At 41.5% G+C, this 20,212-nt stretch overlaps 3 protein-coding genes across 17 annotated transcripts in view; 2 read left to right on the top strand and 1 right to left on the bottom strand.

The window, feature by feature from the left end:
* OPN4 (opsin 4) overlaps positions 1–10,873 on the top strand; it is a 48,804-nt gene extending 37,931 nt beyond the window's left edge. For 8 of the 9 annotated variants that reach the window (XM_071563917.1, XM_071563916.1, XM_071563920.1 and 5 more), the window contains 4 exons: positions 1,749–1,901; positions 2,408–2,476; positions 2,905–2,940; positions 3,770–10,873. In XM_071563917.1, coding sequence (XP_071420018.1) covers positions 1,749–1,901; positions 2,408–2,476; positions 2,905–2,940; positions 3,770–3,955 — 444 coding nt within the window. In that variant the 3' untranslated portion in view covers positions 3,956–10,873. The remainder of the gene's footprint in view (positions 1–1,748; positions 1,902–2,407; positions 2,477–2,904; positions 2,941–3,769) is intronic. The other variant, XM_071563918.1, reaches the window with a different exon arrangement.
* The window catches only part of WAPL (WAPL cohesin release factor), a 142,423-nt gene extending 124,700 nt beyond the window's left edge, over positions 1–17,723 (bottom strand). The window contains exons 1-2 of the mRNA XM_071563907.1: positions 17,633–17,723; positions 9,364–9,491 (exon numbers count right to left, since the gene is read on the bottom strand). The gene's annotated coding sequence lies outside the window, so the exon portion shown is untranslated. The remainder of the gene's footprint in view (positions 1–9,363; positions 9,492–17,632) is intronic.
* A 438-nt stretch (positions 17,724–18,161) lies between these two features.
* LDB3 (LIM domain binding 3) overlaps positions 18,162–20,212 on the top strand; it is a 121,412-nt gene continuing 119,361 nt past the window's right edge. For all 7 annotated transcript variants that reach the window (XM_071563394.1, XM_071563395.1, XM_071563391.1 and 4 more), the window contains exon 1: positions 18,162–18,249. The gene's annotated coding sequence lies outside the window, so the exon portion shown is untranslated. The remainder of the gene's footprint in view (positions 18,250–20,212) is intronic.

Genomic DNA, 20,212 nt, shown 5'->3' with positions numbered 1-20,212 from the left:
AATCTTGTTTGGAACAATGACAGAGATGAGATTTTCTGACAAGAATGTATGTTCCCCTAAATATTTGATTTGGCCATAAAATAATTTATTAGTAATATCAGCTTAGCTGAAGTACAGAGCAGAAAGAAGGGCTCAAGTTTGAGCAAACAATATTGCTTCAATGCTCACTGATAATTATTTTTGGGGGGGTTTTTTGCACCATATGTGTCTCAATTAAGTTCTAAAATTTCTAGACATACACTCACAAGGCAGTACATATGCTGCCATGTGTTTTATGTCAAAGCTGATCATCAAACTGAAAGTTGATAAATTATGCTTGCTTTTAGACATAGAATGGAAAGCACAATACACAATTTTTAAAATGTTGGACTCTAGGAAATAGTTTAGCCCAACCTCTCCTGCTTCAGCAGGAAAACATATATTTAGATTGTCCTCCTGGATAGTTTGCTAAACTCTACTAAAAAGTCTTCCATGAAGACATTTCAGTCTGGAAAGACTTCAGTGTGTAAATTCATTTTCATCATTGCTTCCCCAATAGTGAGAAAGCTGCTTCTGAAAATACAATCTAGATTGTCACTGCTCCAAATCAATTAATTTTCCCTTCCCTTTCTTCTGTGTCTCCTTTATCCTTCCCTGCAGTTACACAGAAAAAAATTGTCCTGATCCTTCTCCGAGCAATCAATCTGTTATGTATTAAAACTCTGCTATGGCATCACCAATTTGGATTTGCTCTCTGTAGTAACAAACTCCTTAGGCCTCTTTAGTCAGTTCCATCACAGTTCATGTTTTTCTACACATCTTATTTTTATTTTCTTCCCTGGGGAAATTTTATCAAAGTATCAGTAATTGAAATTATCCAATATTGAAAGTATCAATAATTGCTTTGGGTATTTTCAAGCAATCATATACTCCCATCTCACGGAAGCTATAGCCAAAGCACATAGATTGCTTATAAAAAACCTTTGTGGAATGAAAAAATTGAAATTATATCACACTGTTATGTTCACCCATTTTAAGGCAAAGTGCACTGTCCAACAGAAAACAGACTGGCATGCCATGGTCTGCTCGCCACTCCCATTAACTGTTTCATTGTTTTATTATCATCTGTGAAATTCTGTGATTCTTGATCACTGTAGTGAAAAGGCTGACAAAGTGAGGAAAATTAATAGAAGTTTTGACTTGTAGGAAATTCTGGTGGGTTGGGGCTTTTGTCCTTGTATTTCTTTGTTTTCCCATTAATTGGAACAAAGTTTATAAAACCAGGGCTCTTTCATGAAACAGACTGTTTCTAAAGAACTGATTCTGCAGTTCTGAGACCTTTCCTTGTAATTATTTCTGCTTCCACTCAAGCCACTTTTGGAACTTTGGTCCTAATTCCTCCAAACACCTGTGCTTCCTAATTGGGTGCTATGGTGGCAACACTGTGTCCTTGGAGCTACAAGATGCATCAGAGAACTTTCAACAACAGATTGTAATGAAACACTATTTTCTTTGAAATTTTGCAGTGCATCCTGTGGAGAAAAAAAAAGTAAGCCCAATTTTAGACACAACAGGCTTGATAGTTTTGTTTGTACTTCTTATAACCAAACATTTAATGAAGTCATATACGGCAGAACTTTTGTGAAACATCTGTTATGCAATGCCTGACTCTTTTATGATTTCTGTCTAGGTAACACAGACTCTGGTGGGGCAAATTGGAGGAAAATCTAAGGAACCCAGAGTGATTGTTTTTGCTGTATTAATTTTAGGCCTGTACTGAAACAGAAACTGATACCCCCAGTATGGTTTCCAGACTCGCCGGCAGACGGATTTCCTGTGAAACGGGTAAAGACGTGACTCAAATTAGTGACATAAGAGCCAAACCCAAACTGAAAAGCCAGGATTCTGGGATTTGTGACAAGGTAATATGCTGCCTACATAATACCTACATTCTCTGACAACCTGTAAGTTAACAAATCTACATATTGTACCACAATTAATCATGAAGGTTCCTGCCATGAAGAGGCTGATAACCTATGAGTTACCACAATAAATAATGACTTAGAGGTTGTAAAAGGTCATCAGCTTTTTATTCCCATCCTTGTTCATTATTCAGCAGTCTTTGTTGCATTTCTGGTGCTGTGTTATAGAACCATCTGAATGGGTGTGTTGGCTTGTGTTTGGTTTTAAGTGCGTATTTAGTAATATAGATCTTTCACTGTCCAAATTATTTGGCCAGTCTTTCTGTTGTCTCACTATTTGCAATCAAATGAGCACTTACAGTAAGATATAAAAATAGGCTATTTAACATATTTTCAGTCAGACTTCTGCTCTCCTTTTCCCCCTATACTTTAAATTTTCCATATATAAAATATTGAGACATAACTATATGCCATTTATGTCTTTCTTACCTGTGCTTATTTTTCAGATAGCAGTAGATGCTGATGACATACTTATGGTGGAACTGAATGTCACAGAGTACATGGCTACACCTACTGTAAGAACTATTATTTTAATATCTGGCATGCATCTAACTAACTGAGGGAATAAAAACTAATGACAGTCCCTGAGCACAAATTAAGCTATTTTTTGAGATGCGAATATCACAAAATACTTCCAGCAGAATGCAGAAAACATCACCACAAAGGGTAGATCATTGCTGAAACTAAGCAGAGCACATGTACTACAGGATCCTTCTTGAAGGAATCTGAATATTTTCTTGCACTTAGTAAGTGCTCTGATGGGGTCTGTGATTTCTTTGGTGGAGCATAGAAGCATTTATTTCATGCCACCTTTCTATGAATAATATGCACACTAAGCTGAGTTAGCCATATTGATGGCTGTACGTCTGAGACAGCCATAGTCCTGTGGCAAGTATTGCTGTACAAAGTTAACTATTTAATGTTTTTTTGGTTTGGGTTGCAGAAAACATCTAAAATATGCAACTTGGAGGAAATCAAGGTCAGTTTTTGAAACATGCCATGTCATCTATTCAGTAAGATATTGTTCTAGTGTCTGTTTCATCTTCCATCTAACACAGCTATGGTACATGTGTAAAAAAATTTGACATCTATCATAAGGGAGCCAACTTGCCTTAATTCTTAACAGATAGGAAAGTAAGAGCAAAGAGCTGACAGGTGATAACATGGCAGTTTTATCTGCAGTATTGACCCCAATGTAATACAATCATCTTAAATTATCTCTCTATTGTTAGCAGTGATCTTGAAGAACTATTGCTAGCCTCATCCTAACTGATTTCCTGGTGCTGTGCAAGCAAGAGCTACCTCTGCTTATTGTCAAAAAATGCTAATTAATTTTTCCCTCAATTCCTGTTTTCACCTTGTTATACAGTTTGCTTCCCCCTTCAGACTATCCATACTGTTATCACTACACTTTACATTGCCTCTTGTTCCAGTGAACCTAAACAGCCCCTCTTTGTGGGGGAACTCCTTACTCGATTGAATTCATAGGCTCTCTGAGCACATTCTTAGCACTTTTGTTCATAATTGAATGTGCTTTCATGAGCCTGGTCTTTCTTCAAAGTAGACTAACTCTTAGGTAGCAAATGCAAAATCTTAGTACATTAACTTAACAGGTTTTTCCTTATAAGTTATTAATGAAATTTAAAAAAATAAATTTTCAGGTCTAACTTCTTCCTCCATCACTTAAGTTGGTTTTGAGGTAGTCATGGGGATCAGCAGAGTGCTTATCTAATATGCCCCTTTTTCATAGATGATGCAATGTGATCTCCTTGTTCTTTCCATCTCTTTTAAATATTTGCATCCTTTAGGAAGGCGAGAGCCTGAACAGTATTCAACAAAGGAAAGGAGAATCTCACTATGGATCATTGGCAGCTCAGATACCCACCATTACAATAACATGCAGCAACATCCAAGGAGTAGAGCTGCCTTCTAGATACAACTCTGGGTTGCTGTACCCTAAGACCAACCAGCAGAACAAGAAGTCCAACAGTTAACTGAGTGGTGCAAGACAGAATATCAACCTAGCCCATAGCTCTGGGACAGCTATGGACTGGCTGAATCCAGAATACTTTCCTACATTGTTCTGAAATGCCCCTACAAAGACACAACACAAGACAAGCATGGATAAAAGCATGAGGAATGATCTTTTCAGCATCAGAACTCTCTCCAGTGGTTCACATCTTGATTTGAGTCACACTGTATTTTATTATTTCTTCTCTACGCAGCTCATGAAACAATTTCTTTCCTTTGCATTTTACTCTGCTCAGGTATATTCCACCACTACACAGACCTTACCTACAAGCCTCCTAGGATTAACTTGAGAGGAAAGGGAAATACAATGTTAAAAGCTTACCTTTGCTCACTTAGTGCAGTTTAACTTCAAAGCTATTACAGAAGTAAAGCTGAGAGATTTGGGGGAAACTGTACATTACTTCCTGAAGATTTTTTCCTCATTATTTTGAAGTTTCTCAACCAAATGAAAGCTTAATCACACAGTAAGTGCTCCCTTCTCTCGCTAATGACATGTTTACCCCATACCTGATTTTCTTCTACAGTCCAACAGAAAGGCAATGCACTTGAGTGGTAATTTGAAGTCTCATCTTTATTTTAATTTTTGAGACTCTGGGGAAAGAGAAAGGAATAACACCTGAGGATGAGGCAATGGTCCTTTCTGTCCTTGGCTTCTTTTTCCAACAGTAGCTTAAGAGACCAGTTTAACCCAGTCTTAGCTAATCTCCCCAGAGACTCTGATATCTGCCTTCTGATACTTCAAAGCGGTTTACGTTTAGATGTGCTTTTCTGAAGTAAGTCTTGGGAGAGAAGAAGGGTTAGTTCCCTAAAAATAGTTGTTCTAGAGATGTGTGGAATCCACACCATCCCCACTTTGGCAGTTTCACTTTTCCCTTCTCTAAACAGCAGCATTCACATAGCTGAGGGGCTTTTTTCCACAGTGACTGAATCCATGAGATTGTACTTATTTCCCCTGAAAGGAAAGAGTTTTATCAAACAGTGGTTTCCAGCTTTCTCCTGGTGTTTCTTCTAGTCCATAAAAATAAATTCATTCACAATTCATAGCAGTCTATGTCACAAGAACTATGAGAAACAGTCAGTCCTAAGTGGGGATATTGACTTTCTGAGTCCAAAAGAACAGTGCACAGAGTTGCTGAAATAGTTCTTCCCCATAGGCCCTCCAGCAATTCTCCTTTAGGTTGCAATAATGGAGGGAACCCAGCAAGGTATTTTGTCCTAAGTGAATCAATTCTTCGTTATGTCACTTCAGAAAAAGCCATAGTAACAATAAAAATGTAACCAGTTTATTACTTTGAGGGGAAAAAATGGTAAATCAGTGTGTTCCAGAAGATTTGGGGCATTGTTTTGAAGCATATTTTTGGAAACTAACTTCAAGCTGAGGTATATTAAAAGAAAGGTTATTAAAACTAAAAATGAAGGAGATGACTTCTGCAGCAGACCAATGTTAGATCAGGAAAAAGTGGGCTGTTCAGGCTGGTAATAAACTGCCAAAAGAAATGTGCTGTTCAAAATCCACAATGTTAGGTAAATAAAATCCTAGGCATTAAAGATGGAAAGGAGCTATTACAGTTTCTCCCTTCACCTACCACAACCGGATATTGTCTCCCAGCAGAGGACAATATTAAACTGATAATACACACAGCCAGCAATAAGGAGAAAGAAGAGAAAAAACATCTTCCAACAGGAAGTATGTCCAAAGATATGCATCAAGTCTAAGGAATTCTATTATGATTTATTGCTTAGGCTTTTAGAATTATTTAAAAACATGAAGCATGTAATTCTTCCCCTGTCATGAAGGCCCTTGACACTAGTGAAGAATGGGAAGAAACATTAGCAAATGCTGCCTATTTCATACGGGTCACAAAATCCTGAACCTGTCAAGAAAATAGGTCAAACCTCACACATGCTGTTTCGTGTGTTAACAAGGAGTGCATGGTATGTGTCATTAATAGTTAGATCCTTTGCTCCTGTCATGATTTTGTTCCAAGCAGTATTCTTAAAGACTATACTCTGCACTCCTCTACATTCCCTTCCACTTTTAGAGGGTATAAAAAGAATACTTCCATGGCTAGAAAAGCTTTATAAATCCACAGCATGTTTTTCTCTGCATCCTTCAACTCCAACATGTATTAGAGATTAGTTTGTATCTATAAAAAGAACTACAGCTGTTCGTGCTCATCTACTTACAAGAGACTTGTAAAGTATATATTAATTAGGGAGAATTTGTTTGTGAGCACTTCAAAACCCTTGTGTGTACTCCCTGTGTAACTACCAGCTTTGCCTTCCCTTTGCCTCTGCTGAGACTATAAAAATCATCCAGGGGAAAGCCTACAAAATTCATCTCACCTGAATATCTCTACAAGTGGCTCACACTGTAACTCCTGCGGCATTTGGAATAAATCATTATTAGTTCATATTTCATCTCATCTTAGCAGATTTATTTGTGTCCTGTATCCTCTGCTTGGCAGCCACTCTGCTTTGCTTTGCTGTCTCTTTACACCCTTTAACACAGATGACTGATTGGATTAAAATAATTTAGGACTGAGATGATTCACGTTTCAGTCAACTGCACAGCCTGTTCTGCAGTGGAGAGGCTGCCTGTAGTTTACCATGCACTTGGATATGTTCCAGTGACTTGGAGGTGTGACAGGAGTAGGTCAAAATTGAGGCTCTTCCCTTTGGCCTTTTGTACCACAGCAGTTGTTCCCAGGGCAGCCTGCTGGCAAAGGCACAGCGAGCAGTGCCCCTCCAAGGGGCACAAACTCGGGCTTGGGTCACAACAGAAAATGTTTGGGCTGACCATTCAAGCAGCTCTGCAGAACTGCTGAGCAATTGGTCACTGTTGCTAGGTCTGCAAAGAAGGTGCCAAAAGCCAGTGTAATAAATGACTGCTCCAAGTCAGGACTGAAGGACTGCATAAGGCAGCAGCCACAAGGTGCCAATCTTTCCAACTTCCACATACAGCCAGGAATCCTAGTCCATAGGTTTTGCAGCTTACAGTCTCATTTTCCATACTTGTGGAAACTTTTTTACATCTACCACTGAACTAAAAAGTGTCATCATAGCATGTGACATTGAGTATTGACATTTCACACATTCCCAGGTAAGAGTAGCAAAGAGTACTTTTCTTGAAGTCATATGCAAAACCAATAGCAAGCTTCACATTCAGAAATTAAACTGACACCTCTGATGCTTTTTGGGTGTACAGCTCTAGGGTAAAACATGAGTAAATCACCATTCCCATGAGTACCTCTTTTTGTCGGTGTGGCTGGTACCGTTTTTTACTCAGGCCATTCCAAGAAGTGCTGCCATGTGGGCCTCATTCTGTGATTCCTCAGTAACTCTGACATTGCCACCTTAGTACCTCTGAGTGGACACCTGTCTGTCTCTGCTGCTGAAACCACTATTTCCACAGGGCTTTATTGGGTGAGGGCCCTTATCTGCAACACAATGCTTGTATCAGACAATGGCGTATCAGTGGCTGAGCAACAGGTATCTCAGTTCAAACATGTATTTGTAGCCTTGCAGTTGTTAATGTGAGGAGTCCTATGTTATACATAGATTTATATAAGACTAGTCTAAAAACAAATAAATTATTAATACTGTAATTCCTAGCAACACGGGTCACAATCCTGTACACTAAATGATTACCTTACCCCATTGAATTTATAACCTAAATATTAATTTTCAACCTTATGCAAACTTTACAGTTGTCAAGATTTATAAGCTCATCTATTCACTTCCCTTCTACTGACAGATTGAGTAGATCATCAGTGTAATCTTAATAAAGCCAGAAAATTTTCTCCACAGCAAATCCAGCCTTAACAGTCTGATACAAACCACAAACTATAATAAGATTGTTTTTCTCTTCTGTAGGAAAATACTTCTTTTAGTTCCAGCAGTTCTGGCAGTAGCAGAGCTCTGCTGGAGACACAGCACAGGAATTCTATATACCTGGCTCAAAGGCAAAGCAAATGCTGCAAAAGTCATGTCAGTGTAGGAGAATGCTCACCTCACTATGTATAGACGTGTCAGAATCTCAGACTAGACTGCAGAGATGGACTCCTGGTGGTTGGTTCACATATTGCCTACAAATACTTCTGGCAATGAAATTGGTTCTCAAGATTAACATTCACCTGAAACTGAGGGTAAATAGTAGGACCACCCCAGTGGCTGAGAAAAATGGAAAGGGATTCACCCCTCTTACACTGAATTTTTCCTCCCTCCTAAGGACAACTCCTGAGGGGCATATTTTTCCTGTAATGTAAAGGCAAAGCCAGTGTTTGTTTCCCTCAACATTTAGACTTCACTGTGACTTCTCCAAATGTACAAGAAGATAGTTTGGAAACAGATACAAAAATCTGAGACTACATCATTGCACAGCACGAGCTCCCTAATGTAAAGTTTCATAAAGGACATTTCCTGAATAGGCTGTGGGACACTTACAGGCATAATTACAACTCCCATGTTTTCCACTGACTGGAAAAATAGAAAGAAAAATCCATACCCTTCCACACAGTGCCATGCCCAAAGGGATACAAAAAGTGACTCTACCTGTAATGTAACACAATTTCCTTCATAAGCCCCAGTACTTCAGAAATGTATTACACATACCCAGTTGCACCCTTTGGATTGTTATAACTGCTTTTCATTAGGTTTTTCAGATGCCCAATGTTAATCGTGTGTAATTTTTCTCTTTTTGACCAAAAGTTTCAAATCTGAATTTAGAAGTCCCTTCCCAATATCAGTGCTCACCTTCATCCTGTTGTGCAGACTGTGGAAATCCTGCTCAGCTCCTTCTCATTTTCCCTACTCCCAGGAATGTGGGACTAGTCAACTCTTCACAGTTAATACACAGGGCCAGAGGGCAGGCCTTCACTTACCCTTTCCATGGGCCTACTGTGGAATAGCTGTTTCTCACCCCACTTCCCTTAAGAAACCCTGATCTCCTGAGTGCCCATAAGCCCAGGACTCAGCTCTCTTCTATCAGGCAGGTCCTGCAGTCAAGCATTCCTTGGCACTTGCCCCAGAGACAGCCCTGCTTTCAGTATCTCCATCTTTTAGTTTTCACTAGTTCACAATTCCAGTACCCTATTCCAAGCAGTCCCCAATGCCCTCAGGTACCAAATCCAGCATTAATTAAACAGAGCCCCCTCCTGGACTTTGAATGTACAATGCCACCTTAACCTATGAACAGATGGGTTCTGGGTTTATAATACCCTCCAACAATGATTTTAAAATACGAATCCTTTAGTTACTGCTGTCCTCAGCTCAAGTGTCTGACTAACAGAAACACATGGCAGAACCCTTAATGTGTATTGATAGATCTTATTCGAAGTGCTATTTTCCAGATGCGCTTTTTAAAACTCACTTTCTGCTGCTGTTCAGTAAAGTAAGAAGAGAATGTAATCTGATGAAGGACAGAGTTGAGGTAGTAGCATCAGGCAGCTCGGTGGTTCATCACAGTCACTGTGTAGATTCCTTTTGAAAATCATTCCTCTGAAAAAGAAAAAGCCACACCAGTCATTCAGGTTCAGGATCATTATGTTCAGTTAGATGAGAAATAGGTTTCACACAGTAAAAACTGCCCTCTTTGGGCACTGTAGATACCATTTATTTGACCTGAAGGAATTAAAAACATGTAAAAATATGATGTAAACATCATATTAAACTCTATTGCAATAAATCACACTCACTTTAATTCTTGCTTTACCCCAAATTGTCACAGTCAAGTATGGCCAAAGGCAAAGGAAGCAAATAAGAAAACGCAATTTGGGATACCCATTAACACTGCATCAAAATGAAGTGACCCCAAATAAACCAGGAAACCCTAAACTGTTGTAAAACACAGAGATTTCATATGAAACAGGACTCTTCTCTTTCTCATTTTGGGCCATTACCAGAAAAGGCACTCAGAGTCACCACCTTCTGTCAGAATTCTCCTTGCTCCTTTCACTGACTCAGCCATCCCTGTTTTTTTTTCGTGTGCAGGAGCCAGGTCATGGTGACTTGAGAGACAGGGCTAAGGAGGCCACAGCACACATTAGAGAGCTGTTCTTTGCAGTTTCCCTTCATTGTGCTGTTTCCTGAAATAAAGTCCCCATCACAGCTGAACCTGCTCCATTTTTACTGGGTCACAGCACAAAGGCAATTGCTTATTAAAGCACTTTGTGTCTTTGTGACTATTTGCTTAAGATTTTCACAATACTAGTATTTCTTGTGCAGTTTAATATGTCTCAGGACTGGAGAAAGTTTTTGAAAAGCGATTCTTCTAGTGCAAAGGACATTCAATTGAATTTCAGCAACTGAAAATCTTTGGAAGACCCAGCCTAAGTACTAATGCAACACTCCCAGTTATTAACATCTACAGTGCAAATTACACCACATTACACTCAAAATCTTCATTGACTTGACAAGTCAAGAAGATCCCATAATGTTTCTATTTCTACATGTGACTAACTTGTAGGCACTTGTCTTTCTGTGCTTCCTCCTTCCAAAAGCCAGTGGCTCAGTTCCAGTAGAAATATTTGAATTCAGTATAATTTAACTGTTACTAATTTACTTGATCTTAATTTGAAAGAGCTCATAAAAAGAAAAAAGCTCATCATTGGAACTTTTATTCCATTCCCTCTGCAACTGATACCCAGCAGGTAAAGGAAAGGGCTGAGTAACAAAATGAGTGGAATAAAGAATAAGACATTCCTGTTTTCTTGTCTGGAAGCTCTGTTCTTGTTACATCATGCACTACTTTAAAAGATGGGGGAATTGGGTTACTTATATAATAGGATCCTGAATTTGTATCCCACTTGTCCTCCCCTAAGCCATTGAGACTCAGTTGGAAAGCTTGGTTGACCCTAAACAAACTTTTAATTACTCAAATTGCCAATAAAGCTACATATTAAATTAATTTATTTTACTTGCTGTGATTGAACAGAGGTGGTCAAGAACATTTTTTGACGTGGTGTGCCTTTCTCTACTAGTCCTTCATTCCTCTCCCTGCATGGAGACATTTTACAAGTACAAATCCTGTCTTACCACTTGTACATTTCACACCTGATCATCAAGACATTTTGATCTTCCTTTATCTCAATGGAGAAACAACTCTCCCTCACACCTTTCAAAGAGCACAAAAATACCACTTGAGAGAATCAAGGGAAGTCAGCCAGCACACTCGCTAATCCTGCCCTTCTTGCTTGGAGTTCAGTTCCTTGCTTATTTTCAGCAAGAAATGTGTGGATGGAAACTAAGATGACCATAGTTAAATCATTGTTAAAAAGCCAAGCCCTCATCTGAAGCAGTTCTGACACTGTATTTTGTTGGAGCATTTGGCTACTGTCTCCTAACTACTGTTGAGTAGCAGATGTTTGCTTTTGCGCATATTCTCTTCTGTAGATTTCTGTAACTGGCAGGACAGAATGATAGCATGAATGTACTAAAAGAAAACTGTTGTGCTAGGTTTTAGTCTACTTTGTTCTAGTTCCTTTTTAACATACACACTGCTACAATAATAGTTTACTCTAGTTATCTATTGAAGTGGTGGTGTTAAACAAATCTACTTTATGCTTGAACAGGCAGAAAAAATTCTGTGGGATGTTGAAAGGTGAGGCACCAAGACGCAACCCTTTGAGAAGTCATTCTCCAGCAGCTGCTAAGTTAATTTTAAAATAACTATCTTTACCTGCAGCAAAAAAGGGACCAAAATATAACTTGTAGGCCATTGTGAAAAATTCCACTGAGCAAGTTGAGGTGTTGTATTTACAACTAAATTAAAAGTTCTTAGAAAAGTGTGGGTCATTTTGCTCCTCCTTTACTGCTTTGATGCAGTGAATGTATCATCAGCAGAGCAAAATAATTCTGGTTTAAGTGGGTGAGGTGGGCAATCCTTCTTCATTAGATAGTCTAAAAATATATCCCTTTGTAATACCTCTTTTAAAAGATTCCATGAATGCATATTTTAATGCTCACACAGTATTTTAGTGTTCAAGGAAAAGTGGTGCTTGAGTTGAGCCCTTATTTGGAAGAGCCAACGGGCTCACAGTTTTCTCAGCAAAGTTTATCCTGGTCTTCAGATGTCACATTTAAAACTGTTTCAGTAGATCAATAGGCTCACCTGAACAAATCATCAGATCAAGGCACCAAGTAATCAAACTGAACAAGGCTGATACTCAGTGGACATTGCTCGTGGTAAGTATCAGATAGTCAGTTCTGAGCGAGAGTATGGCATTGACTCTCTCTGTGACCTTGGCAATCTAATTTCATGCAGTGCCCAAGTTTCTCTGTAAAAGGGCATATCATTTACTCTTGGAATGCTGCAAGGCAAAATTAGGAAAGTTTTGCATCAAGGTTGCAACCTGTAGCCTTTTTCCACACTCAGAAAATCAGCAGTGCTGTTCTAAGATGTAATAATGGATTAGTCAGCCTTCAGCTGAGAGATGCGGAGTGACATGAAGGGAAACAGGTGGGAAAAGATACACCTTTCCCTTCAGATTAAGAGCAAACATCTTAAACCAAATATTTACAGTTGAACAGTGAGCTGGAATTAAAAGGCTAACATTTATTTAGACAAACTAAGTGAAAATACTAAACTTTAAGAGAATTCCAGCTTTTCTTCTGTATAAAATGGGTGCACTTTGAGGCTGGACTGGTCCCAAACATGAAAGCAGCGAGGGTTATAAGTTAAGTGGCATTGCTGGGGCTCATCCTGTTGACAGTTCATCTTGAATTACCTACTGCCATAACTCTGTTTTCACCCTGTACTGGGAATGTTATGGTAATAATACACCCAGGAAAGTTACAGAAACAGTCTAAGGAGTTTACCACACAGACAGCCTTCTTTTTTATGTTTGAGCAACACTCTAGAGTTGCAATTCACAATGTTTTATCAAACTCTGTGTTGCTGTTTTGATTGTTTGCATGTTTGTTTGCTCATATATGGGCAAATTTAGGAACTCTGCAAAACTACTAAGACTGAAAACGGGAACAGAAAATCTCTGTATTTCAAGGGTAAAATTACTAAAGTATTCAGTCTAAAAATATGATTCTCATCTGAGCTGTGCTTGTTACAATTTCCTAAGATTTTCTGTAAAAGAAAATAACTTCAGAGATCCAAAGTATTAGATTCCTTTGGCAGCTTTTTTGCCAATGCCAGAACACAATCCCATGTGAATCAGACTGCTAAGTGGATATATCTATAGTCTTAGTTTTAAAGAAATTTCTTCCAGTCTTTTGTCAGAAGTGAAGTGAAAATTGTGAGTTGTTTTGCAAATTGCCCATTCATTCACCAATGACAGAAGGAACAGACCCTGAATCTCCTGTCCCCTCTCACAGCACATGTAAAGGGCTGTGAAAATCAGAACTGCTGGGCAAAAGGAGCCAAAAATTGGAATAGTCTCATTTACTAGAGCTGCTACAGTTTGGGTAAATGCCAGTGCAAATGCAGCCCAGATCTGCTCTCCTCTAAATGACAGCACTTTTGTCTGAACAGTCACATCAGCATCACCACAGAGAAACAACACCTACTCAGCCCTTCCAAACCAAAGGTATTATTGTGTTACTGGTTACTTTTTACTTAGTAGCTCTCAGAAAGCCACTCTCATCACTAGTTTATTTTTGAGCTCAGAACTGTAGCCCCTTCAGCTGGGCAGGGAGTGAGATCAGATGTCAAAAGCATTGTCCCAGGAGAAAGCACATCCATACCCTGTGCTGCAGTGATGTACCACTTACATGCTTAATTTTCCTTACACCATCACTGATGAGGAACCCCTAGGTAGCCAAGGAGGCCAAATATGTTGGGCAGCAATCATTCTTTTAAGTTTCCACCTGTGGTGGTTGTTCCTTCAGTTTAAAGATATTGCAAATAAACTGTGCAGGCAGCTTCCTAAAATCCTCATAACCTTATTGCAGAAATTCATGAAAATTTTTGGGCTTATTTGGAAGGAAACCACTGGTTTTTATGACTGATCTGAGGCTGACAGCTAATGGAACAGCTGGAGATATCGGACTGTGATTAGAAGAAAGGACAAAAAACTAGGAGAAACACATATGGAAACCCCAGAATTAGCACTTGGCAGAAGCATATGAATTTCCCAAGAAAGGAAATTGCTCAGACTGGAATGAAACCCATGGTCAGAAGCAAATCACACTGAGTGAGTCGCTGAGGAACATGGACAGCTAAACCTTCAGTAAGCTACTTTCCAGAAAGCAAATAGGACTGTTTGCACAGGCCTGGCCACTGTAGTCTCAGACTTCAGCTTTTCCTACTAAGAGATGTTTCACTGAACTATTCCAAGGCCATTGGTAGATAAGCAATGTATTGGAGAAGCATTATTTAAAATACGAGTTTTGATACTGTAACTAGTGCTTTCTAGAAAAATAGGACAGAGGATTTTATCCCTTCAACAGAGAGGCACAAGTTTCTGGAAACAAGTTTGCAGACTCTTAGAGAGTGATGAGCAGGTAGAGTTCCCATATATACAAATTTCCTTGCTTTGAGTGACTTCATGAGTAATACATGCTTATGTATTTCATCCTGTTTCAAACAAAAACAAATTCTGAGCAAAACTGATCTACTGCTTATCAGAACAGGATTGTGGGTCCATTTCCAGTCATTCTTGCTCATGCATTTACCACAGAGCAGAAAAACAGGTTGCTGAAGACCTTGGAAATATTCTGATATAAGCCCTACAATAGAAGTATGATTGTTTTTTCTAGCACATGTAGAATGGAATAATCTAACAGATCATAAAATAATTTCCCACCATCTGGATCATGTTCTCCAGCCTAAGTCATCAAGTCTGCTACTTTACAAGGTTGCTCACCTGCAGGAGAACTATTTGTAGTAATTTTGCTTCCTTTTTTAAGGATAAGAAAGCATGTAGTAATCCAAGTGGGGTTGGATTAAGGGTTGGACTTGATGATCTCGGAGGTCTCTTCCAACCCAACTGATTCTATGATTCTATGTATTTTCATCCTCATGTTTGCTAACTTGAATCCCACTGCAAAAAATCGCTGACAATCAAATTTCCTACCCCTTAAAACACCCTACTGAGTGTCTGAGGAGAGTTTTAAATGCATGTGCATACAGCATATGATGCAATTATCAAGAGCACACAGAAGGGGTGTGTAGACATGTACCATAGAAAGTCAAATCACATTTGTTTCCAACTAATCTTCCTAAAGAGAATCAAGCAGCCTTTATGCAAACAGGGTTTGAACTTGCACAAAAAGGAATGTGTACATTACAGTAAAAAAACTACTCATAGCTTAAAAATACAATACCTCTTGAAGTTCAAAACCTTTTAACCAGACGAGAAGATATTTAGGTCTTCTTTTTATACCAACTTCAACACCAAATAATCTCTTACTTGAAAATCATCTCATTGCACAGTTAGTCCCTGCAAATATTCACTATATTGGTTACTTGGTAGATACAGAAATATCTATTATCATTGGAGGTCATTAGTATCATCATTTGTGAATGAAGAGACACAAAGTTTAAATAAATTGATTTCTTCTATTTTAACATACAGTTTCACTGGTGTCTCAAGACTAATCTAACAGGCAATGGTTCATAGTTTTGACAACTGTAATAAGAAGCAACTCTAAAAAATTTTGACAACTGTAATAACAAGCAACTCTAAAAAAATATTTCGGTATTTCCATGGCTTGAAGTGTCAGTAGCTGCAAACATCCATTTTAAAATCAATTTTTAAATTCCTTTATTTATTAGACGATGACTTTTTTTCTTAATGGAATGTATAATTTTAGCTATGAACAGATTTTGGAAAAAGTGATATCTAATATGCTGTTGAAAAGTAAGTGATCTAAAAAACTGACTGCCCACAATGCTGTGGGATGCTTTTCTTCCTTCCACAGCAACCATCCCATTATTTCTGTTTTGTCATATTTTTGGGGGTGGGGGGGAGTGTGTAAATTGCAAGGATTTTGCTTTCATAATCCGTGGTAAAACTGATCTGCTCTATTTGCATGTTGCCTTCACACAAACTGCATTGTCTTGTGGTAATTACTGAAACTTTATCCTCCATGGAAAGCAATAACTTCAGGCATCTGACAAGAGGCAAAATGTTTTCTTTAGGGGTTGTAAGCCAGCTTGTCAGTGGAATATTTTTGCAACTATCATTAAGTTATAATCCATATAAATATGAATTTTGGCCACATATAAATACAGATTCCCATGTTTCCTGGCCTGGTCTGTGCACCCTGTGTAAAAGAGACCACTTAATAGGTACCCCAGTCAGTACTTAAAGAGCAAAGAGACTCTAGGTTCCATAAGACAAGAAACACTAAACTTGAATTATTTTCAGGAGACCGGAGCTGAGAAAGTGCTCAGAACAGTTGTGTATTCCAGAGGTGCCATTGCTGGATTTACGGACTGTGAGGCGCTTTCGGGCTCGAGCCGCTGCGGGCCCGGCCCTGCACGGCTCCGCCCTGTCCCTGGTGCTGACCGGAGCAGCACAGCCCGGCACGGCACGGCACAGCACAGCACAGCCCGGCACTGGACAGTCCGGAACAGCCCAGCACAGCCGGGCACAGCACAGCCGGCAGGGCACAGCCCGGCACGGCACAGACCGAAACAGCACAGCCCGGCACTGCACAGACCTGAACAGCACAGCTCGAAACAGCGCAGCATTGCCCGGCACTGCACAGCCCGGAACGGCACGGCCCGGCACGGCCCGGCACAGCAAAGCCCGGCAGAGCACAGCACAGCCCGGCAGAGCACAGCACAGCCCGGCACAGCAAAGCCCGGCACGGCACAGCCCGTCGCGGGCACAGCCCGCTCCCGGGCGGCCAGCTGGCATTCCCGGCGGAGCCCAGGGCCGTGCCACTGCGCCAGGAGCTTCCCAGCCCGGAGAATTCTCGCTCCCGTGCACGTTCCATGTGGCTCAGGCGGGCACCGCCCGTGTTTCCAGTGCTTTGACGCTTGAGAACAGTCTTTCCCTTTTTTCATTTTTAACAAAGTCATAAAGCAGTGGCTCCGTCGTTGCACTGAGAAAACAGCTGAGTTTCTGGAGCATACTTTGGGAAGCGTAACATTAAAAAAAAAAACAAAAAAACAAACCACCACACAGCGCTGCTGAATAGAGCAATGTGTGGAGTGGGATGTCTGGTCCTTGGCAGCACTCAGCAGCCATGTGTGGGCACCGCAAGGCTCAATATCTTAAATGACCTCAGTGTCAATGTCCTGATGGGCAATTACGTTGCTCGTTCTATATTTTTTGTCTGCCAAACCCTTTGTGTCCTCTCGGGCAGTGTTTTTAACTTTTCCACTCGATTAAAGTGACCGTCACCTATCAACACCAGTGAATCAGTAGGGGAAAACAATCTCACTTACACTTTTCTTGTGAGACAATGAAGGAAACCACCGATTTCACTCGTGTTCCGACGTTGAGCGAAGGGACTGGAGGCTGCGGGCTCCAAGGCCGCACAACTCTAACATGATGGAGAGCTTGTGCTGAAGTTGGGCAGAACCGCAGCCCCTCCTGCCCCCCAGCGCCGCCTTGCCGAGTGCTGCGGGTCCCTCCCGCTGGCGCAGCCCCCCCGCTCCCGCCGCCATTTCATCCCTCGCATCCTCCCCCGAGGGCGCTCAGACGCGGGACGCCCGCCCACCCCCGGGGTGGTACCTGCTGCCCCGGCCGCCCGGCCGAGCCGCTCCCCCGGCTCTGTGTCACCTTCCCGCTCCGCCACCGCGGCCCCGAGCGGATCTGGGCTCGCACACGGACATTTACCCACGGCCGGCAGCGCTTTCACGCTGCGGCCCCCGCGCTCCCGCCCGCGGCGGCACAAGCCGCCCGTTGCGCCCCCTCGCGGCACCCCGCGGCATCGCCGCCTGCGGTCCCTGCGGACCCGGCGCTTCCACTGCCCCGCCGGGGCCGGAGAGGGCAGCGCTGCCCTCGGTCCCGCTGCCCCCGGTCCCGCTGCCCCCGGTCCCTCTGCCCCCGGTCCCTCTGCCCCCGGTTCCGCTGCCCTCGGTCCCGCTGCCCCCGGTCCCGCTGCCCCCGGTCCCGCTGCTCCCGGTCCCGCTGCCCTCGGTCCCGCCGCCCTCGGTGCCTCTGCCCGGCCGGGGCCGCCCTGCGGCTGCGGGAGCGATGCCCGTGGGTGCGGCCCCGCAGCTCCGCGGGGGCGGGTCCCGGCCCCGACCCACGCAGCGCGGCGGCGGCGCGGGCAGCGGTGTCGGCGGAGGTGAGGGGGGCGGCCCGGAGGCACCGGCTGGTTGCTCGGGACGCTGCAGGTGGGCAAGGTGGGTGCGCCGCGACTACGGAGTTTCTGTGGTGGAAAATGTTGCCACGCGGAGCCTTTGCAGAAGTGCGCGGGCGAGGCGTTGGGACGCTGCCTGATTATCGCGCACTCTACTCCTGTGCCCGTGGGCACACCGCTACATCAGTGTGCTGTGGTGATCCCTGAGGAATCTGCCGTGGCCAAGTGACACTGATGGCACAGGATCCTTCTCCTAAGCCCTGCTGGACGCTCTCTGCGCTGTGCCAGACCTCGGCTGTCTGGAGACGAGCCAGCGCTGTCAGAGGTGCTGTCACCTCAATGTCAAAGCTCAGGCCTTGGTCTGTGTGATCTGCACACAGTTTCTTTAGCTGTTCTTGGGTCTGTTGGGGGTCATTTGGTTTTTTTTCATTCGCTGTTTTCCCCTTTCAAGGGGAAAAAATTTCGGATCCCCTGCAGCAAGGCACAAATTACAGTAGTCACAGAATTGCTGTAAACTTTCTTGGTTTCAGCCCAGAGTTGGAAAAAAAACAATGAAAACTGAATGGCAATGTATTTTGCAAACTACTTTTTTTCTGCTTCAAGTATCTGTATTGGAAACTGAGCCCTGCATTTTAATCCAGTTGCTGCTGTTGACTCATTTTGTCCCAAAAATTAGTAACCTAAGCACTGTGGAAACAGGGCATGGTTAAAGCAACAGGTGTTTCTTAAAAAAAAAGAGAGAAATGTTATGATCTTGGGAAGGTAGGTGCCACAGAAGTGTTCAGTATTACATGGTGTAGTGAGTGCCTTTATAAACAGTGACTGAAAAGCTGGTAAGGTGAGTTTAGTAACAAACACATAAGTCTTTGCAAACAGTCTGGACAGTTATTTTCCTATTAACTTCCCTTGGGAGTGTGGCTCTCCACGGGTTTCCAGTTTAACATAGTTACTAAAAATGTTTCCAAACTTTTGAAGATAATTCTGACTACACTGGGTTGTATACAAATCTTCTGTGGTAAAGACGTGGGTGCAGGAAAAAAAGTCCATTTAGTAGGAGAAAATGTGGGAAATACAATGTTTTTGTAAAGGTGAAAGTAGTCATGGTGAAGGATCTAGATGGAGAGGAAATAGCAAATTTGAGTAACTGGTAAAGTGATAATGGCAGGAGCAAACAGCCAAAGAGGAAACTCTTGAGCTGCATTTCTGAAGGCATTGTATTACAGAGAAGGGTGATAGTATTCTGTCATTATATTCCTCTAGTATATCTCTCCAGCAGTCCTGGCTTTCATTGGAACCCTCAAAGCACATTATTAGAAATGTTTTGAGAAAGCAGAATGTGATGAAGCAAAGTGTGATAGAAAATTTAGCTTCTTAAGAAAGATCAAAATACAGGACTTAGGATAACTTGATAAAGGGACTAAAGGGAACTCAGAAATACTAATTTCTGTGAGAATTGAAGGATTTTGATTTAGTAAGTGAAACAAAGCTGTACATGGAAGTAAAAGTAGGATTAGCTCAACTTAGTTCAGAGCTCAGCAGTGAAGGAAAGGAGATTGCAATGAGCTCTTTTTGCATTGTAGAATAGTTGTACTTTGGAAGCAATATTGAACTTGTGTTGAACTTGTGGGAAAAAATCTTTGCTCTTGCTAATTACTTTTATATTCAGCTTGACATTGGCAAGGTAGGAATTCAGAGCTAAAATCTTTTTACATTTCTAAAGTGTCAGTTTCAAATTCTTTAGCACTGCTTAGCCAATATATAGTAAATATGTGCTGTTTTGTCCTGTGGATCACAATGAAGATCTTTCCCCAACTACAGCTGTTGATTCCACATGAAATATAATTAACACTGAGTTAATTACAAATTTTGGGGAACTCTACTATTGCATGTATTGGACAACCAGTTCAAAGCTTGGATTTTCTTCATATGTGTGTCTAGTGAGTAGTTTCTTCAAAGGCTCTATTCTCTTTGCTTTTCCACCTTTCTGAAAGACTATAGATAGTTAT

Source organism: Pithys albifrons, chromosome 9 (genome assembly GCF_047495875.1).
Source record: "Pithys albifrons albifrons isolate INPA30051 chromosome 9, PitAlb_v1, whole genome shotgun sequence".
NCBI lineage: Eukaryota > Metazoa > Chordata > Aves > Passeriformes > Thamnophilidae > Pithys > Pithys albifrons.
Note: the sequence above shows the minus strand (reverse complement) of the source record. Positions and strands in the feature narration are given on the sequence as shown.